The sequence below is a fragment of the Phocoena phocoena genome, chromosome 20 (genome assembly GCF_963924675.1).
Source record: "Phocoena phocoena chromosome 20, mPhoPho1.1, whole genome shotgun sequence".
NCBI lineage: Eukaryota > Metazoa > Chordata > Mammalia > Artiodactyla > Phocoenidae > Phocoena > Phocoena phocoena.
The window spans coordinates 41,740,924-41,764,919 of NC_089238.1; the positions used below are offsets into that span (position 1 = coordinate 41,740,924).

General features: G+C 43.8%; 2 protein-coding genes across 3 annotated transcripts in view; both read left to right on the forward strand.

Annotated features, from left to right (window-relative positions):
• CDH1 (cadherin 1) overlaps nucleotides 1-16,356 on the forward strand; it is a 77,609-nt gene extending 61,253 nt beyond the window's left edge. For both annotated transcript variants that reach the window (XM_065899062.1, XM_065899063.1), the window contains 7 exons: nucleotides 1,662-1,906; nucleotides 4,735-4,880; nucleotides 8,344-8,568; nucleotides 9,051-9,281; nucleotides 12,199-12,329; nucleotides 14,087-14,230; nucleotides 16,147-16,356. In XM_065899062.1, the coding sequence (XP_065755134.1) occupies nucleotides 1,662-1,906; nucleotides 4,735-4,880; nucleotides 8,344-8,568; nucleotides 9,051-9,281; nucleotides 12,199-12,329; nucleotides 14,087-14,230; nucleotides 16,147-16,356 (1,332 nt within the window). The remainder of the gene's footprint in view (nucleotides 1-1,661; nucleotides 1,907-4,734; nucleotides 4,881-8,343; nucleotides 8,569-9,050; nucleotides 9,282-12,198; nucleotides 12,330-14,086; nucleotides 14,231-16,146) is intronic.
• Nucleotides 16,357-21,445: 5,089 nt separating this feature from the next.
• TANGO6 (transport and golgi organization 6 homolog) overlaps nucleotides 21,446-23,996 on the forward strand; it is a 179,283-nt gene continuing 176,732 nt past the window's right edge. The window contains exon 1 of the mRNA XM_065898388.1: nucleotides 21,446-21,542. Coding sequence (XP_065754460.1) covers nucleotides 21,446-21,542 — 97 coding nt within the window. The remainder of the gene's footprint in view (nucleotides 21,543-23,996) is intronic.

Sequence of the window (23,996 nt, forward strand, 5' to 3'; positions counted from 1 at the left end):
CTGCGTTGGGTCTTCGCTGCTGTGCGCAGGCTTTCTCTAGATGCGGCAGGCAGGGGCTACTCTTCGTTGCGGTGCGCGGGCTTCTCACTGCGGTGGCTTCTCTTGTTGAGGAGCACGGGCTCCAGGTGCACGGGCTTCAGTAGCTGCGGCGCACAGACTTAGTTGCCCTGTGGCATGTGGGATCTTCCCGGGACAGGGCTCAAACCCGTGTCCCTGGCATTGGCAGGCGGATTCTTAACCACTGCGCCACCAGGGAAGTCTGTACCATCTGTTTTAATATGTTCTTTCTCTGAAACATTTGCCCACCCCCCCATATCCATTTTGCAAATGAGAAGAAAAATGGTTTATGGTCTCTGCTATTTTGCTGGATGATTTTAGAAGAAGGGCAAATAAGCCTGTGAAAGATGTCTAGGAAGCATGAACAGTAAGAAGTTGAGTGATTTCCTTGTTGAAGTTAGTCAGAGTTAATGAACGGATCCCTAACTTAGCGCCAGAGGTTTGACTTCCCCTTGAGCAAGTGAGCAGACCCTTCATTGCTGAATCACTTAGTACGTCATCTTAACTCCCACTAAACATTTCTTTTTTTAAATTTACTTATTTAATTTATTATTTTTTTGGTTGAGATGGGTCTTCTTTGCTGCGTGTGGGCTTTCTCTAGTTGCGGTGAGCAGAGGCTCCTCTTTGTTGCGGTGCGCAGGCTTCTTATTGCGGCGGCGGCTTCTCCTGTTGCAGAGCACAGGCTCTAGGCGCATGGGCTTCAGTAGTTGTGGCACGTGGGCTCAGTAGTTGTGGCTCGCGGGCTCTAGAGTGCAGGCTCAGTAGTCGTGGTGCACGGGCTTAGTTGCTCCGCGGCATGTGAGATCTTCCCAGCCCAGGGCTCGAACCCGTGTCCCCTGCATTGGCAGGCAGATTCTTAACCACTGCACCGCCAGGGAAGTCCTCCCACTAAACATTTGATGTCAGCATTTTCTGTTATTATTCTATCACCAAAAGAAAAAAGGTAGTAATTTGAGTTCCCACCATACGCAAGGTCCTTCATAAAAGCTCCAGTTGATCCCTTACAGTGCCTCTGTGAGATAGTTCCTTTTCCTACTTATTTAGGTGTGGAAACAGACCCAGAGGTTCTATTGCCCAAATCACACAGCTAGGAAATGGCCAGGCCGGGATTTGAGCTTACTGCCAACTGATTCTGAACTTCATGTTCTTGCTACTAAACTTACTGGGGTTAGGGAGGTAGACAGGCAGGGTCGTTTGTCCATTTGCTGTCACACGGGCAGCATGTCAGCATAGGATGTGAACATTCTCACTGGTCTCAGGTAAATAAATGACTTAATGTGCTACATTTGTTAATAGAGGCTTGCCACTTGAGATTTCATGTAGCTCATCTTTATTCTTGACTGGTGTTCTCAACATGAATCTGGTTGCATGTTAGTCATTGGGAACTTTTAAAAAAATATTGATGTCCAGACCCCAACCTCAGAGATTCCTATTCACTGGCTCTGGGGTTAGGGTCCAGGCATGTGTTTTCTTTAAAAGTTCTCAAGTGAGTTCTTAATGCAGCCAGATGTGAGAACCACTGATATATTGCTAACCAAAAAACAATAGTTAAGGATTTAATGTTTTTTTTTTCTAACATAAAATGTATTTTTTCTGCTCTTTAGGGCTTGGATTTTGAGGCCAAGCAGCAGTACATCCTGTATGTGGCAGTGACTAATGTGGCCCCCTTTGAGGTCACTCTCTCCACTTCCACAGCCACCGTCACCGTGGACGTGATGGATGTGAATGAAGCCCCCATTTTCATGCCTCCTCAGAAGAAAGTGACAGTGCCCGAGGACTTCGGCTTGGGCCTGGAGATCACATCCTACACCGCCCAGGAGCCAGACAGATTTATGGAACAGAAGATCACGTAAGTATGAGGGGTTTTCCACCTACTGGCAGCAACTGGCTGTGTGCGTACGTGTATGTATAAAATATTTTGTTCATGGCATTTTTATCATCATTGGTCTGTGGAAGATCCTTCTCTTATTTGGCTTATTTATATTTTTATCCCCATTCCCCACACCTTGTCCATTCCGTCCATGGTCAGCCATTGTCGGTTTACTGTGCTTCCTCTTTTTGAATTCACTTAGTGTAGTAGGAATGTGGTTTTAATTTACATACATGGTATTGTGTTATAAGTAGCTTACTGTTTCTTTTTTTGTTTTGTAAACTTGAAGGCACTTCTGTAATGTAAATCACAGCCACAGATGCTGAAAACACACATACAAACCTACCAACAGCAACACCACTGTGGCCACGTATGATAAAGGATGTTCTTATTCTTTTGAGAGCTAGGTCTGATGACATACTTGGTGTTCAGGTGTGACAATGGTGGAAACTCAAAGGGAAGACTGTTAAGCACAAATCCAAGCATGGCACATCTGCGTCTTTTTAGTAATAGCATGATTTCCAGAGATAACAAAGGCCTCGGTCACTTCCTCTTCTCAGAGAGAGATTCCTACCTGTTAATATTTACTTTAGAGGAAACTATTAGAATGCTCTGAACTATTTAGAAAAAAGGTTATGCAAATCCAGTATAGAGTCCCACTTGGTAATAAATTGAGCATGTTCTTGTTTGGAGGGGGAGGTGTTTGTATTTTAGTATCAGTGCCTGTGACTTATTAAATGTAGAACAAACATGAAGTTTAAGTGCAGCTTCAATTTCTGAGTTATTCTGGGAAGTGCTGATTCTATCCTGATTGGAAGGGCTCATAAATAGCTTTAAACTGTGCATGTGCGCCATACGGATAAAAAGGATCCAGGTAGTGATATTAATGGCTGCTAGAATCATTAGGTCAAGGATGATGAGGAATTTTTAAATGGAGGAACCAAGCTGGGGCCATCCAAACCTTCTGATAGATTTTAACATCTGCTGGAAGAGCAAGGACAGCCCAACATGAAGTGCCACTCGAAGTGATTCAACAGCATGTACACAGTGCCACTTAAATATTATATTTGGGGGAGAAAAGAAGGGTTGAAACAGAATCTAATCAAACCTTAGGATTTGATTTTTTTTTTTTTTGCTGTACGCGGGCCTCTCACTGTTGTGGCCTGCCCCGCTGCGGAGCACAGGCTCCGGACACGCAGGCTCAGCGGCCATGGCTCACGGGCCCAGCAGCTCCGCGGCATGTGGGATCTTCTCGGACCGGGGCACGAACCCGTGTCCCCTGCATCGGCAGGCGGACTCTCAACCACTGAGCCACCAGGGAAGCCCTAGGATTTGATTTTGATGCAGTACAGAGAATGAACAAGTTAAATGCCATGAGGAAGCAGTCAGCCAAATGCAGAATATGGGAGCTCTATGTCAAATGACCTAGTTTCTTTAGCAAATAATGACAGAAGGGTGGGGGTGACTGCTTAGATTAAGGATGTTGATTAAGAGAGGAATCAACCAATTGTAATGTGTGGACTATGCTTAAAGATGGATTCAAACAATCCAACTATAAAAGACACCCTTGAGGCAAATAGAGAAACTTGCGCATAGACTTGACACTAAGTAATTATTATTTTTGCTAGGTGTGTTAATGGCATCGCGATATTGTAGGATTTTTTGTTTTGTGACTAAAGCCTTGGGTTGTATGGTTTCCAGCCTGTGTTGATAGCTTAGCTTGTAGTAATGAAATAGGTAGTTCAAAGCATCTATTTGGGGAAGTTCAAGGACCAAGTCTACATAGTGTTTGCAGAGACCCTTACCCCTGGAATAAAGACCGCTCGATATATGTAGTTCATTGCTTTGCACTTCTAAGGACGTGAGGATAAGCCTACAGGTATCCAGGACCCTTTCCTCCTGCGATTTCTTTATTTCCCTTTCTGAGCCTCTCAATGACCTCGATAGATAACTGGGCAGTATATCTCTGTTTTTTATGCTTACGTTTCTTCTGTTTCTGGTATTCCTAATAAGGTGTGGCTTAACAGGATTCTCTTGGCATTTTGAATAATTTTTTGGGGGGTGGCTGTGTACGACCAGAAGGAGCTTTACTGTCCCTGGCACCTCCCATTAAATGCCAGTAGTGCAGCATACTCCCAAGTCACCATGTCAACCCAAATCTCCAAATGCTCATGGCGGGGGTGTTGGGTGCCATACTGTGACCATTTGAGAACTGCTGTACGCTTTAGGGGGGTCAGTCTGAGAGAAACTAAAGAAATCTGACATCTAAATGCCATGCCTGATCCTGGATTGCATTCTGGATTGGATTGGGGCAGGGGCATGGGGAGGGGGGTACAGTTTGGGGGAAATCTACAGTTTGAATATGTACCATGTATGAAGTGGTAGTACCATATCAAAGTTATATTTCCTGAAATTGAAAATCAAATTGTGGTTATGTAAGAGAATGCCTCTGTTCTTAGGAGAAAGCATACTGACATTTTCATCAGTAAAGGAACATCATGTCTGCGACTTACTCTCAAATGGTTCAGCAGAACAAGAAATTATGTATATGTGTGCATCAACTTCTGTAATATAGCAAAATATCGACAGTGGATGAATCTAGGTGAAGGGTACATGGACGGTCATCAAACCTTTCTGGCAAAATTTCTGTAGGAGTCATTATTTTTTTATTATTATTATTTTTAAGAGTCATTATTTTTTTGAAATAAGGAAGTTGGAAGTATCTATCAGCAAAGAGGAACCTTAACCTTCTTCAGCTACCTACCGTTCGCTGTTCCCGTTCTGAATCAGAGCTTGTGTCTTTCCAGGTATCGGATTTGGAGGGATGCTGCCAACTGGCTGGAGATTAATCCGGACACGGGTGCCATTTCCACTCGGGCTGAGTTGGACAGAGAGAACGTCGACCATGTGAAGAACAGCACGTACACGGCCCTCATTATAGCCACTGACGATGGTGAGGATGCCCTTACCATTTGGTTTTTGCTGCTTCACCCTCCTGACCAGCTCACTGCCTTGCCCCTATCCTTTTAGAGGCATGAATTCTTTCGTTTTCTTTCATTCTTCAACAAAGCGTTCTCAAAGCATTGTCCAAAATGCACAGAGTTTAGGCCAAGCAGAAGTTCCTTTTTACCGCTCCCTCTGTACCTGAGCCCCATGGGAGCCAGACTGCCTGGGTTTCGATCCTAGGACCAAAGCTTAATACCTGTGTGAACTTGGACTTATTACCTAATTTTTAGGTCCCTCAGTTTCCTTTATCCAGCAAAATGATAATACCCCATCTAGGTTAAATGAGTTAATTTATGTAAAAGTGCTTGGAAGAGTGCCTGCTACCTAGTCTGTGCTCTGTAAGGACTGTTATTATCTTTATCATCATCATCATCATTATTAAAGTGTGGCTCCTTCCAGACTGTTTCTGTGTATTCGAATACATTTATAAACATATAGAAATATGGTTTATTATAAAGCCACTATCTGGTTTATAGCCTATTTTTGTTTTTATTATAAAAACCATTGTCTTATGCATGTTTAATTTTTTTTCCTTGAACATATGTCTGGAAGTCACAGAGATCTATCTTGGCACATTATAGATCTACCTCTTTTCAATTAAATGATGTTTTCTGCATATTGCATAATTTAACCATTCACACATTAAAAAACACCGGGATTATTTCCAGTTCTCCATTATTTTTGTGAGTGATAGGTAGACATCGTTGTACATGCCTCTGTGGGCAAGTGTTTCCCACGGATAGATATTCAGAAGCGGAGTTACTGTTAAAGAGACCTGCTAGTTCCTGTGATTAAATCTGTTCCCCTCTCCCTCCTCAACCTCCCGAGGTAGTAATTCCAGATTTGGCAGTCCGGAAAGCAAAGGGCAAGGCGAGTAAGCCCATGGTGGGGCTGGATGGGTGGCTAATGAGTGGTGTAGCCTTCATCACATTCTGAGCATGCTGTGGAAGGGTAACCCTGGCCTAGTCATTCCTGCTCCTGGAGCTGTCATTTGGGAGGCAGCAGGTTAAAAGCAGAGAGCCATGATGGGGCTCCATTTGCAGAAATGTTTTGCATAAAGGGGAAGCTAACCCATTGCTTAGGCAGCAGTGCTATGCTGGCCAGCTGTCTCTGGCTGAACGGGAGTTCCCTAGCCTGGCCTGGAGGTAACCAAGAATTGACAAGGTTCCTATAAAGTTCCAGGGAATAAATATTTTAGCCTCTGTAGACCGTACAATCTCTATTGCCATCATCGCCTAGAAGCAGCCATACACAGTTTGAAAAGGGATGAGCATAGCTGTGTTCCTAATTTGGGTGGAAGACCTTAGTTTGCTGACCCCTGACCTAATACTAATGGCTAAATTATGGTACTTTTGAATATATTCCTTCAAGTGTTACTTTGTGCATGACTCAATACTTTTGATGTAGGTCTAAGAGGAGAACGAAGTTTCTTCAGAAAATCTATTATCTTATTAAAAAACATCTTTTAAAGTTTTCTTTAATTAAAAAGAATTTTAGGGGCAGTGGTTAAGAATCTGCCTGCCAATGCGGGAGACACAGGTTCAAGCCCTGCTCCGGGAAGATCCCACATGCTGCTGAGCAACTAAGCCTGTGAGCCACAACTACTGAAGCCCGCACACCACAACTACTGAAGCCCATGTGCCTAGAGCCCGTGCTCCGCCACAAGAGAAGCCACCACAATGAGAAGCCTGCACACCACAATGAAGAGTAGCCCCTGCTCGCCACAACTAGAGAAAGCCCACACAGCAACGAAGACCCAATGCAGCCAAAAATAAATAAAATAAATCAATTTTTTTTTAAAAGAATTTTTTTTTTTTTTTTTTTTTTTTTTTTTTTGCGGTACGCAGGCCTCCCGCTGTTGTGGCCTCTCCCGTTGCAGAGCAACAGGCTCCGGACGCGCAGGCTCAGCGGCCATGGCTCACGGGCGCAGCTGCTCCGCGGCATGTGGGATCTTCCCAAACCGGGGCACGAACCCTTGTCCCCTGCATCGGCAGGCGGACTCTCAACCACTGCGCCACCAGGGAAGCCCTAAAAAAGAATTTTAAATTATACTTGCTCATTGTTAAAACAAGAAAATTCAAATGATAAGGTAAAAAGATCCATCCATGGGTGAATAGATAAACAAAATATGGTATACACATACACAATGGAATATTATTCAGCCTTAAAAAAGAAGGAAATCCTGTCATGTGTTACAATGTGGATGAACCTTGAGGACATTGTGCATAGTGAAATAAACCGGTCACAAAATGACTAATACTGTGGGTTTCCACTTAGATGAGGTACTAATGTGGTCAAATTCATAGAAACAAAGTAGAATGGTGGTTACCAGGAACTGGAGGGGGAAGTAGGGAATTGTTTAATGGGTACAGAATTTCAGTTTTGTAAGATAAAATTATGGAGAGCTGTTTCACCACAATGTGATTATACTAACACGACTGAACTGTACACTTTAAAAATGGTTAAAATGGTAAGTTTTATGCTATTTCTTTTAACCACAATTTTCAGAGGTAAAAAGAAAAAATAATCACTATAGCCGCCCAGGTATAAATATTTATGGATTTGAGATACATTCCTCTGGGGTTTTTTTCCCTGCGATATGCTAATATTGATGATGATGATTCTTTGAGGGTCTACTTTTTCTATTATCAAGTGCTATGTCAGGATGTAAAAGAAATACAAACAGAAGTGTGTATAAATCTCTGAATCTAATCTGAAAAGCAACTTGGGGCAATTGTAAAAGGCTCAATACTTTGATAACGATCTTAGAGCCTTAGAAGTTCAGAGAAGGAGAACTAGTAGGGGGTGAGGAGGACTTCTTAGAGTGGTTTAAAAAAGTTGTGTTTTTAAAAAAATTTTATTGAAGTATAGTTGATTTACAATGTTGTGTTAATTTCTTATGTACAGCAAAGTGACTCAGCTATATATATATATATATATATATATATATATGTATTCTTTTTCATATTCTTTTCCATTATGGTTTGTCACAGAATGTTGAATATAGTTCCCTGTGCTATACAGTAGGACCTTGTTGTTTATCCATCCTCTATATAATAGTTTGCATCCGCTAATCCCAAACTCCCATTCCTTCTCTCCCCCACCTCCCCTGGCATAGAGATGTTAAAATTTAATGGATGAATAAAGTTATGTGTGAAGATGGAGGGAGTCCTTGGTGTGAGGAATAACTTGAATAATTGTTATCAAAGTAGGGAATAGGCATGTCAGAGGTCTGCCCAGCCAGGAATGAGGATGGCCTGGAACCTGCAGGATGGGTGGCTTTGTGGGCAGGGTGGGGCCTGGTGAGGGAGCTCCGAAGAGCCAGGAGAAGAGTTGGATTCAGTCTGATGGGAGGCACTAGGGATTCATCAGTGGTCCTGAGCTATGACATTTCCTGTGTTTTTTCTTAGGTTCTCCACCTGCTACTGGAACAGGAACGCTGCTTCTATTCCTCGATGATGTGAATGACAATGGCCCCATACCAGAGCCTCGGATAATGGACTTCTGCCAGAGGGATCCACAGCCTCTCATCATCAACATCATTGATCCTGATCTTCCCCCCAACACTTCTCCCTTCACAGCAGAACTAACACATGGGGCAAGTGTCAACTGGACCATTGAGTACAATGACCAAGGTGGGCACTTGAGTCTTATTTTGGAAACTTTGCTCTGACCCCGTGCTTCCCTCCCACCTCCCGCTTCTGAATTTCCCTCCTCAATATCCACTTGTCACCCCCTTTATGTTGTTGTTTGTTTTTGTTTTTGTTTTGTTTTGGCTGCACCACACGTCTTGTGGGATTTTAGTTCCCCGACCAGAGATCGAACCTGGGCCCCCAGCAGTGGAAGCTCGGAATCCTAACCACTGGACTGCCAGGGAATTCCCCACTTGTCACTCCTTTTAAGGCTTGTTTCCTTGTCCCTTCTACATTTGTGGCATTGAACCAAAGATCCCTTTGCGTTTCTGGTATCTGAGTCGGTGACATACTGCCCAATAATCTACAGCCCAAGCAGCTGTTGTCTTCATTCAGCTTTGGAATGTCCCTAGTTCCCTAATAATTTTAATCTAGAATGAACTTTTTATCTCTCCTGATCCCCTCATTTTTGTTGATTCCTCCAGAACATGAATCACTGCTTTTCAAGCCAAAGAAAACCCTAGAGTTGGGTGACTACAAAATCAATCTCAAGCTCATAGACAACCAGAACAAAGACCAAGTGACCACCTTAGATGTGCACGTGTGTGACTGTGAAGGAGTTGTCAGCAACTGTCGGAAGGCCGGGCCTCAAGCTGGAGCAGGATTGGAAGTTCCCGCCATTCTGGGGATTCTTGGAGGCATTCTTGCTTTTCTGAGTAAGTGCAGCTGGCGAGTGTTTCAGCCTTTACCTTCTGACATGGGGGAGGTTTTTCTCTTACTGAGCATTTCAGGGGTAAGTGGTCCAAGACTGGAAGGCTGCCCAGTCCTTCTGTTTTGTTCTTTCAACCTCTAAGGGCAGTGTTTCTCCAGCTTGAGTGTACACAAACCACCCGTATATGAGAATGCTGATCCAGTAGGTCTGGGGTGGGGCCTCAGCCTCTGCATTTCTAACCAGCTCTGAGGTGATGCTGATGTTGCAGGTCTTTGGACCATGCTTGGAGCAGCAAGGCCTGGTCACCACCACCTTCTCCACATCCCACCCTGGAGGAGGGTGTAGAGGAAGTGGAAGGCACGTATCTGGAAACTGAGCATGTCACCTTCACTCACATCCCACCGGCCCAAACACAGCCACACCTGGAACCTCCCACTCTAACCGGGTGACCATGTGTCCAATTAAAACTTGGTGCCGGGCTTCCCTGGTGGCGCAGTGGTTGAGAGTCCGCCTGCCGATGCAGGGGACGCGGGTTCGTGTCCCGGTCCAGGAAGATCCCACATGCCGCGGAGCGGCTGGGCCCGTTAGCCATGGCCGCTCAGCCTGCGCGTCCGGAGCCTGTGCTCCGCAACGGGAGAGGTCACAACAGTGAGAGGCCCGTGTACCGCAAAAAAAACAAAAACAAAAAAACAACTTGGTGCCAAGAGTAGGGGTGGAGTGTGGGGTGCACGGTGAGTATCAGTGACTCAAAGGATGAAGGGAAAAAAGGTTACCAGGGAAAATTTGGCAGTTTCTGACACAGTCCTTAAAACCTATATTACCTGAGCCTACCTGTAGACTGAGCCCTAGGGTTGACACAGGTGCTGTTATGGTTTCTAAAAGCTAGTGACGGGCAAGTCAGAAAACCTCAAAGATAGTGTTGTTGTTGCTTTTTTTAATCATTAGGAGCTATGACACGTGGTTCAGGTCATGAAGGTCCTTGCAGTCAGAAGAGGAGGCTGTTAATTGAGTCTTGAGAAAGGTTTGGTGGAAGACAGGATAGTTGGACCACAGGGACTGGGGGAATCCTCATAGACAGAGGGCCATTTGTGGTGGTTCCCACACTAGCAAAGACACAGAGAGAGGAAGGCTTGACGGACTGTGTAGGGCAGAGAGGCCGACCTTGCTGGGGTAGAAGAAAGTCCTTAGAGGGGAGCAATGGGACCACCTGGGGGCTTTCAGTTTAGATTCAGCAGTGTTACTGATCCTGCTGCTTCGACAGATTGAAGAAGGGATTACCTGTTGGCCTTCGGGAAATGTTTGCAGTGTGTCCCCTTAGCTCCTGCCCTCTGCTGCATCCTCTCAAAATTGAGTTGTTTAAAATTCAGTGAACTTTCCGGACCTTTCTTCCTCCAGAATTCACGTGGCTTTATTGCCACCACGCAGTTATACTTAAAATATTGACTTTTTTTACAGTAGCTTTATCTAACTTTGCTATGGGTGTATTTCATTAGACATAGGGGCCGAGAACAACATTTTGGAATGTTCAAATGTGCAACATTTACAGCAGAAGCAATGCCAGTGTGCAGATTTCCAACGTCTTGTTCCTTATGGGCAGACATCGAAATTAAGCATCTAAAGAATGTTCTAGAGAGACAAGAGGATATGAAGGTTTTTGTGTAGTCAGCCAATATTTGGTTACTTACTTTGTGCAGCATTTGTCTCTGACACCGGGGATTGGGGGGTTTCAGGATAGCTAAGTTGGGTGGTACTTCCTGAAATGATAACAGTATGCCATGTTTTGGTTACTTTCCCTTACATAACATTTAAGTAATGTCTGATAAGAGGCATCCTTTTGGAAACGATAGCCCTCCTCTCGCTCTTCAGCTCTAACCTCCACAGGGATGGGGGGCTGTTTGCAGCTTCCATTGTTTTCAGTGCTGTGTCTTCAGGGCCAAGGCAGGCCTGGCCCACCTAGCAAGAACTCACTCAGTATTTCTGTTCTTCAGTCATGGTCCAGGGGGTTATATTGTCTATCTGGATAAGACCTTGGAATCTTTCCGATTTCAGAAACAGGTAGGTTGGATACTTGCAAGTGTATGCCATCTCCTGTCTCAGTGCAGTGGTGCTTTACTACGTACTTGGGTATAAGGACCTATAAGTTAGAAAACACACTGAATCATATTTTTTTCCCATTCACAATAAATTATTTAATGTTTTAAAAAATTAAATATTAATCGTATATAGCCTAGACATAGCCCCCAAGATCAGATGAAAACCTTGAAAATAGATTTTAAAGCTCGCTTACATGATTTATCCTAAGAGAAGATAAGGAATATACCAAGTGCTTTTTTTTTTGCTGTTTATTTTTAATTTTAAAATTTTTTGGTGTTTTTTCATGGTGTACCAGGCGACTTTACAGTCTGTGCCCCACTCCCCTCCCCTGTAACTGAATAAGAATAATATGCATGTATTAGTCACATTTAGGCTGACCCAGCCCTGCTCACAAACCTTCAATGGCTTCAACTCACTCTGAATCAAAGCCAAAGTCCCTCCAGAGGTCCGCATGTCCTTGCTGCCCCTCTGACCCCCTGTCCCCTTCTTTCTCCCCTGATGATCCTGCTATAGCCACGCTGACCCTGTCTTTCCTTAACCACACCAATCTGCTTGGAGTCTTTGCCTGGACCATTTCTGCTGCCTGGAGTACTTTGCTCCAGATTTTGGGAAATGACTGATTGGTTTAAGGTCCAGTTAAAGACCACAATTGAGTTCTCATGTAATTGTCCACTGTGTAGTGCTGCATATATTAACCTCAGGGATATGAAGACATGTGAGTTGTCTTATAGCCATCTGTCTGGTCTGCAAGGCAGTGGTGCTCTGTGCCAGCTGCTGCTTATGGCTTTCTTGACCTGTGGCTCTTATCTCTCTCTTCCCCACTCCAGTCCTGATTCTGCTGCTTCTGCTACTTATTCGGAGGAGAAGGGTAGTCAAAGAGCCCTTACTGCCCCCAGAAGACGACACCCGGGACAACATTTATTACTATGATGAAGAAGGAGGTGGTGAAGAAGACCAGGTGGGTGTTTAAAACCATGGGAGAAAGCTTAATGGCAATCTCTTTATTTGGAGGAAGCAATGATTAGGGGAAGACAGACATCTGAAACAGCTCTGTCACTTGGCCTATTTTTTTAAAGACCTTTCACCTACACAAGAAAATAGATGTCATTAACCATCATCATCATCACCATCATCATCATCAATACAGCATTGCTAACATTTATTTATTGTTCAGATGAATGAACAGAGGCACAGAGCAGTTAAGCAATTTGCCCAAAGTCACAGAGCTAGGAAGCAGTAAAACCAGGTGGTCTGACTCCAGAGCCTACTCTCCTCAGTGCTATTTCCAGGACATGAACTTTATTCAAATTATCTTTGACATAGAGCAACTGATCTGTTTTTTGTTGTTGTTTTTATAAATTTATTTATTTTTGGCTGCGTTGGGTCTTCGTTGTTTTTGTGCAGGCTTTCTCTAGTTGTGGCGAGCCGGGGCTATTCTTCGTTGCGGTGCACGGGCTTCTCATTGTGGTGGCTTCTCTTGCGGAACACAAGGACCGATCTGTTTTAATATTTTGTTTCCTTTGAGTTTGTAGCTGTGCCAAACAGTTTTTTGCTTTTTGTAGATGTTAATTCTTCAGGCCTTCTTTATTTCTCTTGATTTTGGAGATGGTCTTAACTTGCCTTACCCTGTATTATTGAGGTATTACCACAATAATGCTGTATAACAGGCAATCCCAGAATGTCAGTGGCACACGTCAATAAGCATGTTTTTCTCATGCGTTTGTGGGTTAGCTGGGACAGTTGCTGGTCTCAGCTAGTGTCTTACTCTATTCGGGCTGCTGTAACAAAATACCATAGACTGGGTGCTTATAAACAACAGAAATTTATTTCTCACAGTTCTGGAAGCTGGGAAGTGCAAGGTCAAGGTGCTGGCAGATTCAGTGCCTAGTGAGGGCCCTCTTCTTATGGTTCATAGATGGCCCTTGTCTCACTGTGTCCTCATGTGGTGGAATGGGCAAGGGAGCTCTGGGTGTCTTTTATAAGGGCACTAATCCCATTCCTGAGGGCTCCATACACTGTCACAACCTAATCACCTGCCAAACGTCCTACCTCCAAATACCATCACATTGTTTCAACTTGTGAATTCAGGAGGCACACAAACAGTCTATGGCATCTAGGCTCAGAAGAATGTATGGGTTAGTCCGGCCTAGGCTGATATAGGCTGCATTTGGCTGGATGGCTATGTGCTGTGAGTTGTGTCCAGGAATGTTCCATATAATTCCTATCTTCTTTGTCCCAGCAGGTAAGACCAAAGTAGAGTTAAGGCCTTTGCCTGTGTCACATGTATTGATGTCCCATTGATCAAAGCAAGTCAAATGGCATAGCCCTACATTAATGGATTTCTATTCTTTTCACAGAGGATAGGGTGGGAAAGGAGTGAATATTTTCTGAATAATAATCTAATAATCATACCCTATGAAAAGTTAATAAGGTAAAACAGTCTACACCTATACCCACAAATGTTCCTCACAAGGCTTTTATACTGTATTTCCTTCCGGTGCTATTTGGAGACTCTTAGGTTGAAAACTACCATTTCAGAAAAGAAAAAAAAAAAACCAACTGCCATTTCAGGTTACATTGGCACATGCTTGTAGATATCATACAGCTGACTGTTACGGCCTTAGCCAGTACCATAATCTGTAAACCAAATATGACCCTGTGTTTATGACTGTTTCTATTTTACTCTTTGCTATGCTTTTACCTTTTTCTCTAAAGGAGTATGACCTGAGCCAGCTACACAGGGGCCTGGATGCTCGGCCTGAAGTGACTCGCAATGATGTGGCGCCAACCCTCCTGAGTGTGCCCCAGTATCGACCCCGACCTGCCAATCCTGATGAAATTGGAAACTTTATTGATGAAGTAAGTAAGCAGAGTCAAAAGCCAAGACACAACAAACTCATCTCTAAACTTGGAAAGGAGCTGTTGTGTCAAAAGTGAGAAAAATTCTTTAGAGTCTTTCCTTTACCATGTTTTCATCCCTGAGCCCTATTTGTTTTTGTTTTTGTTTTTGTTTTTGTTTTTTTCGGTACGCGGGCCTTTCACTGTTGTGACCTCTCCCGTTGCGGAGCATAGGCTCCGGACGCGCAGGGTCAGCGGCCATGGTTCATGGGCCCAGCCGCTGCGCGGCACGTGGGATCTTCCCGGACTGGGGCACGAACCCGTGTCCCCTGCATCGGCAGGCGGACTCCCAACCACTGCGCCACCAGGGAAGCCCTCCCTGAGCCCTATTTGTTTTTTTATTTGTGTCTCATCTAAATTTCAGAGCTAATAGCACTTTGAATTAGTCTTAGGGAATTTGCAAAGTTCATACAGCAAAACCAAGACTTGCTTGAAAAGATTTAATAGAATAAGAAATGAAACTAAAGAGATTCAAAGTAGATTCAGTTTTGTTTCACTAATGGGTCTCTCTTTCCCTGCATTACATTGGGACGTAATGTTAAATGTGTATCACAAGGCTACCTGAGGGCCAGAAAAATAGTTTCCATATTGTATATATCAGAAATGCGTTCAACTATAAATACCAGAAGCTTAAATAGATATGAGTAGAGTTAACCTCATGCAAATAGAAGACTAGGGTAAGCAGTCTAGGCTGGTGCATCACCCTTTTCTACCTTTCTGCTGTATGATCTCAGCACATCCTTGTTCTCATGCTTGTTGCTTTATGATCACAGGATGGCTGCCACACTTCCAGGCCTTGAGCCTGTTTTCCTGTCAAGAAGTAGGAAGGGCAGAGCAGTGGGCAAAAACTTTCTTCTAGCAAACTGTTAGGCAAGAAGGAAGTTCATCCTACATGTTATTGGCCAGGACTGTCACAGGATTGTCCCTATATGCAAGGGAGGATGGGAAATAGGCATTAAGTTAATTAGCTTAGGGTAAGATGAGGAAGAACTGGTGGGGTTAAGCAAAGAACCAAGTAAGATAATAATAGTCCAGTGGGATCTACTTCCTTAAACTATGTTACCTGATTACTTGCTCAGTTGCTGGAATGATTTTCAGGGCTTGTCTGATGGTCCAGTGGCCTTCAGCAAGTCTTCACGGTGTAGGGCAGGTTTTGCTTTAGCTTCCCTGAGGAGTTGTTGTCACCAAGGACTCCATAAAGCATGGCGGTGTTGGAAGTGATCAAGCCAGATCCATTCTAGGCACTGGATCTTAGAGAAAACTGAGAACAGGAAGGGCCACTTTAAACCATCCCTTTTAGATACATCTGGATTCAGGTATTTTCCTCCATTCACATTCATTTGTGTATCATCATATCTGATTATAGCTATTTCTTAATTACAAAAATAAAATGTTTGCTATTTAAAAAATATAAATTATGAAAATGTATATAAAGAAAAAATGTGCAAGTCCTCCCTCAGTTCCCCTGACCATAATCATCAAAGTTAATTTAGCAGTTTGGCATTCATCCTTTCAGATCTTCTCGGGCTGAAATGCAGGCTGTGTAGCCTGGCATGACTGTCCTCATTGTTTTTAGTCTCTGTCCATCCTGATTGGTTGGTGCTCATCTCTCCTGCCTACATATAATTTACCAGTTTCGTTTAGGGGGAAAACATTCTGCATACTTTATCTTTTCATTAACAATATATCATGTCCATCTTCTGTTCCAGTTTGTATTACATTTACCTTGTTGGTGTTCAGTGCTCCTGGCGTTCTGCAGGATGGTCTCATTGTTGTGCCGTTAACACTTGGCTTTACGCGCCAAAAAAGGCATCTTGCCTAAGATGACAGGTGTGCGATTCCTCTCAATGAAAGATCCTATTGTCTTCCTTCTTTAGAACCTGAAGGCAGCTGATAGTGACCCCACCGCCCCACCCTATGACTCTCTGCTGGTGTTTGATTATGAAGGAAGCGGCTCCGAAGCTGCTAGTCTGAGCTCCCTGAATTCCTCGGAGTCAGACCAAGACCAGGATTATGACTACCTGAACGAATGGGGCAGTCGCTTCAAGAAGCTGGCGGACATGTATGGAGGCGGCGAGGATGACTAGGGGACTCAAGACCGATGGGGAGACAGATGGGTCCCTACACTCATGTGATGGGAAATGGGGGAATAGTATTCCTGATGGTTTTCCAGCTTCCTTCACTTGAGATGCGTTTCTGGAGAAGAGACCCGTGATCAGTGATAGGATAGTTATGGTTTCCACTTTATAGATCTAATCTGTGTGTTAGAACGATTTTGACTCATTCCATGAATCTTTTTTTCCCTTTCATCACTCTTTACATGATGACGATGTCCAAAAGACCCCCAAATTTTAATATTTCAAAAGAGTAGCTTCAGCCTCAGAAGGTTCTGCTGGCAACTGGCAGATTTCCGTAAGGGCTTTGCCTCATTTTTCAAAGGAAGGTGAGGGGTCGATTTCCCTATTGTAGATTTTATATAAAGAAATTAATTTGTGTGCTTTCATTCCTCCTGTCACTGCACTGGTGTCCCATGTTCTAATATCCATTCTTACAGCCTCTGAATTCTATCACATTTCTCTGATGCAGAAATTATTGGGCTCTTTTAGGGAAAGAGGCTTATGTCTTAGTCTGGCCATATGCTGAGTGGGTATTGTGTACTCCTAAGACCTTTTAACGGTTTTCCTTTTCTATCTCCTGACTGCATAACTTGAAATGGGCATCTATCCAGTTTACTTGTCCTGAGTAAGAATGTTTGTTATGTGAATGTCGTTATGGGGTGCTTTGGTTCTAAACATGGAGCCTGGACCAGAAAAGGTGGTGAGTTTTCAGGTGCCACTGAACTTTTAATGTTCATTTATCCCTAAAACAAAAGAGTGATACATTCCGGGACTCAGAATAGTGCCTGAAGTGCTGCAGCCAAAGACAGAAGCTGGCTCATCACAGCAGAGGGGAGATGTGAAACGTGGCCATGGAAATGGCAGGGGAGATTATTACTGAGCCTGGAAATTGAGCCAACTGAGGCTGAAGACTGTTGCGGTGGCTCTACCTCCAGACCTGAAAATTCTGAAAGAGTAGAGGAATCTCAACACTCGTTTCCTGCCAGGATCCTTGTACCGTGGTTTGTACCCAAAGCACAGAATCCCCAGTGCCTGCTTTTGTTGATCTATAGAAAATGCTGGCTGGTCTGGACACATTTGCCCGAAATTCCAACTGTGCATGAAAACTTCAGAATGTTTTAAAAATCCAAAAATTTTTTTTTCTTAGGAGCAGGAAGAAAACACTCCTTGAAAGGGTGTTAGCAAAGGGAGGTGAGGGTAGGGAGAACCTTAATTTGGATCCGTTTTTAGTTGAAACGCAACCTTTAAGAAACCTTTGACAACCATAGACCAGAACTTTATCTAAATTGCTTCCCTATCTATCAGCTGTTTTTGGAAGAAAAACCCATCCCTGCAACCACTTCTTAGAACTGTCTTGATTTTTCAGCAATTTAAACTCTAATGTGGTTCTGTGTAGAGAATGTCACTGTAGTTTTGAGTGTATATGTGTGTGGGTGCTGATAATTTTGTATTTTCTTTGGGAAAAGGAAAACAATTCAAGGTGGAAAAAATTATTCTTAAATATTCATTTTTATAAATTTTATTAAAGAATTTTGTTACACCATTGTCAAACTTGTTTTATTTGATTACACAATTCCAGGCCAGACAGACAAATGGTTAGGTGAGCTTATTCAAAACATGGAGAAAGAAGCTTCATATTAAAATGACTTCCCCTGAACTTTGTGTCATTCTGTTGGGGCAGAATAGCGGGGAAACTGCGTACCTAAGGTCACTTTATTTGAAGGATATCCACCCATGTGGCATGTAGTGAAACCAATGAAATCTCCTTGTCAGGAGGCTACTGTGGGTTGTGCCGAGGAATAGAAAGAATCAGGGCTTCAAATAACATTGTAGGTCAGCAAAGTTAGTACAGGGCAGTGGTTCTCCACTGGGGAAGATTGTGGCCCCCTCCCCCAGGGGATGCTGGCAAGTTCTGGAGATACTTTTGGTTGTCATGACTGGTGAGGTGCTAGCAGCATCAAGTCCAGGTCAGGGACGCTGCTAAACATCCTGCAACACACAGGATAGCCTCCCTCCGCAAAGAATTATCAGGTGCAAAATATCAACAGTGTGGGCTTCCCTGGTGGCGCAGTGGTTGAGAGTCCGCCTGCCGATGCAGGGGACACGGGTTCGTGCCCTGGTCTGGGAAGATCCCACATGCCGCGCAGCGGCTGGGCCCGTGAGCCGTGGCCAGTGAGCCTGCGCGTCCGGAGCCTGTGCTCCACAACGCGGCATGTGGGATCTTCCCGGACCGGGGCACGAACCCGTGTCCCCTGCATCGGCAGGCGTACTCTCAACCACTGCGTCACCAGGGAAGTCCCATTTTAAACACTTTTAAGTGTACAATTCAATGGTATTAAGTACCTTCAAAATGTTGTATAACCATCACCTCTATTTTCAGAACTTTTTCATCATCCCAAACAAGTAAGTGGAATCATTTAATATTTGTCCTTTTAAATTTGGCTTATTTCACCTAGCATAATGTCTTCAAAGTTCATCCATATTGCAGCATGTATCAGGACTTCATTTTTTTTTTAATTAATTAATTAATTTTTGGATGTGTTGGGTCTCCGTTGTTGTGCGCGTGCTTTCTCTAGTTGCAGAGAGCGGGGGCTACTCCTCGTTGCAGTGCGCAGGCTTCTCATTGTGGTGGTTTCTCTCCAGAGCGCAGACTCAGCAGCTGTGGCGCCTGGGCTTAGTTGCTCCGTGGCATGTGGGATCCTCCCAGACCAGGGCTCGAACCTGTGTCCCCTTCATTGGCAGGCGGATTCCCAACCACTGCACCACCAGGGAAGCCCAGAACTTCATTTTTTAAATGGCTGAATAATATTCCATTATGTGTATATGCAATATCATAAAGAACGTGGGGGTCAATTATGGAAAATGGAATGCAACCACTCCAGTAATCACATGTGACTTTAGAAGATAAGAACCTTCAATTGCTGGAGTCTTTGATGGGAATTCTGTTTCTATAAAAACAGCCATTGATAACTATTGGGTGCGTTAGGCTTGTTAGGTCTGGGTTGAGGCAAACAGCCCCCAGCCTGCTTAAATCGCTTGTTCAGCTGCTGACCCTAAAGTTTCTGACAAGGTTGGGTCCCTTGGCTAATTTCAAATCAACTAAACATGTTTTACACCAATACAGACTTCTTTGTGCATCTTGAACAACCCCATATGGTTCATTGCAGAGAAGCAGCGCCCTCTCCCTGTAGCTCTTGAGGGTATTGGTTGTGATGGATGTTTAATAGCATATTACCAGGGCGTCTCCCAGCTGTACTTCTGTGTTTTAACGAAGCTGCCCAGAGCAAACTGAGGAAGGGGCTACCAGCATTCAATTCCTACAAACTAAAATTCTGTGAGGATGGAGACGCTAGTGAGAATAAAAAGGGGTCAGGCCAGAGGTGGGCGGCTGGCTCTTCCCCTATAGCCTTGTCCAGTATGGAGCTCTGAGGTGAAGTCTGAGAATTCTCAGTTCAAACCTGGTGTATTTTTCAAGGTAGGAGGATAGAAAAGATCTTAATAAAATATTGTCTACTGGTTTGATTTATACTTTGAAATATTTAGACATGGTATGAGGGCCTCCATTTGTATTTTTCACTAATCCCCACAAATATTAGGGGTGGGCCTTCCCCACACGATGCCCTATACCCATTTTGCTAAATGTTTAACACCTTGAAATGACCTCAAAATTTTTTTTGCCCAAAATGAACTTGTGTCTACACATTATTGAAGAAAAACTGTCTATTGACAAAACCTAGGGTGGGATATAATGAAAAGAATGCTAGGAAATTTTGTAGGTTATTTATTTCCCCTTCAAAAATGTTCCTCCAATTTATAGATATTTTGGCAGGTTTTGTTTGAGGAAGAGATGGGGAGGAAGATCCAGGTAAATTTATTAAGTATCTCCTCTGTTGCAGACATTGCTAAATACTTGAGAGCAGTATCACTTTAACTCCCTAAGATAGCCTAGTGAAAATGGTTCTGTTATCTTCTCATTCTAGAGAGTAGGAAATGGCTGATGGACTAGGGCTGGAGCCCAGAGAAATGGGAGTGACCTGGAGGGGGCCTGACTCACTGAGAAGAGTTAAATGAACAATTTCCTCCCCCAGTGGCATGGTCTTGCATATGGAGCGCAGCCCATTTCCCAAGACTTCTAGCAGCTAACTGCTGAAGAGCAGTCATCAGTCATGAACTCAGGTTAGCTCAGGGGATCTCAAGGAAATGCAGGACAGCCTCTTGGGAGCAGTTTCACGAAGTGGGTATTGGAGCTGTTTGTGACAATGATAGGAGAAATTATTGACTGAGTGAAGGGAGAGGTAGGAGTGCTAAAGTCTTGCTCTCAGAAGCATTGTCCTGGATTTGCAGCATGCCTTTCAGACAACATGACTTTTGAATGTCCCACCAGGATTCATGTAGGTGAAAACCTGTTTCGATGATATAAATCTCCAACGCATTCTGTTTTACATATTAACTCAATTTTGATGGGGCACGATTTTAATAGACATTGAATTTTCCAGGAATGCCTGTAAATAGGGCAAAATTTGAGCTTTTATTGGGAACTGAGTCCATTTAAGAAATCATATCAATAACAATATTTGTTATTTGCTATTATTCACAATGGATGTGTTTAGTACTTATTTTAAAGTATCACTAATCAAGAAATTCAACGGTTGAATATTGTTTTACATACCCAAACCTCATTATAAGAAGGTGCAGCAACTGATTGCTTCACTATGACCTTCAGTGTTCCGGTACTCAAATATTTTCATACTGAAATTCATATTATGTCATCATTAAACTACTTCTCTCATCCTTTTTCTTTATATAGAGGTTAAACATGTTGAGTGTCTGAAATCGTGCATGTAGGTAAGTTGTGTTAGCTATGTTTACTTCCCCCGCCCCCTGCGAGTACAGGTGGCCTGAGAAAAGATTTCTTCGTGAAGGTCGCAGTCCCAACCAAGTCGACCCCGCCCCACGCCGCGGGCCCCGCCCCTAGAGCTTCGGCCACGTTCAACGTGGCGGCGACGCCGGTCCGCCGAGGCGCCTGCGCAGGTCGCATGTGGCGCGTCCCACTCCAGTCATGGCGGCCCTCCGGCAGACAGCGGGCAGCGGGGTTCTGGAAACGTGTGGTCTGGAGCGGATTTTGGAGGCGTTGAAGCTGCTGCTGAGCCCGGGAGGTGAGAGGACGGATCTCGGCGCCTGGCTGCACCCGGGACTCTCAGGGCCAGCGGTCTTCCAGGGCTGCTCTTCTTCCCGCGGCTTGCGCCCCTCAGGCCCTCCCCGGGACCCCTCTGGCCCTGAGGCCGCCCAGCCCCGCACCTGGGGGCTTTGGGCAGGGTCTCTCCAGCCTCCTTTTACGCTTGAGGAAACCGAGGTTCAGGGAGGGCTGGGATCCGTTGAATACTGATACTGACCAAGTACAATATCTCGAGCGCTTACCTTGGGCCAGGCGCTGTGTTAAGCACCTCGGGTGCGTGATTTCAGTCGTCCCTGCTGCAGCCCTGTAAGGGGACTGCAGGCACAGCCTCAGAGAGAGCCCAGCCTCTTGGGGCGCAGGGTCAGATGTGGACGCTGGAGATTTGTACAAAGTGCCAAGGAATCCAGAAAAAGGAAGCAGTGAAGTTTGAGCTGCGTTTTGGGGCGAGGATTTAGGGATTTACAGTCACTTTTAATTTTTCCTGGTGAGTTGATAAGATCTTCCCAATTTAGAATTAGAAGGGACCTTGGGAGTGGTGTAGCCTGGCACTCTCCTTTTACAGCTGAGGACGCTCACGGCTCACCGAAGAGATTAACCTGACCAAGATCATATGGTCAAATTAGAGGCAGAACACGAACCTGGAACCAAGGTCTGCCGAACCCCCTTCTCAGACCAAGGCAGATTATTCAGTATGGAGCCTCTGATGTTATCTAGAGCTTTGAGAAAGATACGCAAGAAATAGGGCCCTACTTATAAATTAGAGCGTATAATTTGGAGGAAGGGGTTTGTAGCGTGAGCAAGATAAGGTACATGAAAGTGATGTTTCAGATTTTGAGATTCCCCCCCCCCGCCCCCCAAACTGCGAAAACTCCTGAAACATTATATCATACTTGCGGCAAGTGAAGAGAAGTTATTAATGGGGAATTTCTTGGCAGTCCAGTGGTTAGGACTCAGTGCTCTCACTGCAGAGGGCCCAGGTTCAATTCCTGGTGGGGGAACTAAGATCGCACAATCCGCGAGGTGCAGGCAAAAAAAAAAAAATATTAATAATAGTAATAGTAATTGAGTGCCTGCTAAGTATCACTCCCTATAGTGTGCTGTTTATGTATGAATCTTTTTTTCTTGCAGCAATCCCATGAGATAGGTATTACTTCTATTCCATTTTACAGATGAAGGAACCAAGGCCCAGGTACTTTAGAAATTGTACAATGCCAGTCTAAGTGGTAGAGTTAGGGTTTGAATTCAGACACCTTCATCTGCAGTATGGTAACTATACTACTTTGCCCCAATGAAAAATTAAAATACAATTAAAATTGTGCAAAATACAATTTTAACTTGCTAATGGAGAGATTACTTGTCCAGCAACTGAAACTGTCTAGAACATGACTGAGAACAGGAATAAATAAGTTAAAAAGTCTGGAAGTAATCATCTGTCACAAAGCATATACACTTCATTTTTGGAAGACTCTCTTTAACTCTCAAAGAGTATGTGGTGGAGTTCCATACATGTACTTATTTAGCTTAGGAGAATTCAAGCATTCCTATTTGAAAAAGAATAATTTAAGTAACTTGGTAAAATATTATTTTGCACAGACAGGCTATTATATATTGTGTGAATATTTCTGCTATTATATCAGCTGCTAAGGGAATTAAAAAATACCTGTGCATAATAAGTATTCACATGTTCCCAGTGGACAGAGGATGTTGAGACAAGATTAAGGTATTTGCTAAAATTATATCCAGGTAGATTAAACGTCTTTTCATCTGCCTTTGACTACCTTTGAGGTAATATTTACTGAGAGTCAACTGTATATAGTATTCTATCCTCAGTGCTTTTGGATATAGAAATATTATTTTACAACTTGTGCTCTCAAGCATCTTGTTTGTTTGGGGAGATGGTACTCCACATATAGACCAAAGATGTTCCACATGGCAGGATAATACTATTGGTGAATGGATGGTACAGGTAGCAATTGGATAGCGAAGGAGTTATCCAGGGATGGGGCTGGGGAAGGCTACAAGAGAAAGAAGACTTCAGTCCAGGTGGGAAGAAACCAAGTCTTTCCCTTTTGAGCCATCAAAAGTTCTACAGCATTAAGTGTTTTCTCTTCCCCTGCCTTTCATTTCTGTTCTCAATTATGGGGCAAATAAGAATAACATCTTCACCTCCATTATTAGGAAGTGTGTTAAGCAGAACTTGAAAGGGGTTTTTCAGTTCTGGTGAAGTTTTGCTTGAGGTCATCTCACCAGTAGTTTTCCTAAAAAATAACTTTCCACACTAAGTATATATTTGTTGAACTCTGTCGTTAAATTTGAATTACGTGGTGGTGGGGGGCTGGAAATTTTGGTGATTTGTAAATAATGAACTGTATCACCCTTATTTTTGCACACCATATTGCTTTGTACTTTGAACTTAATAAAAAATACTGCACAG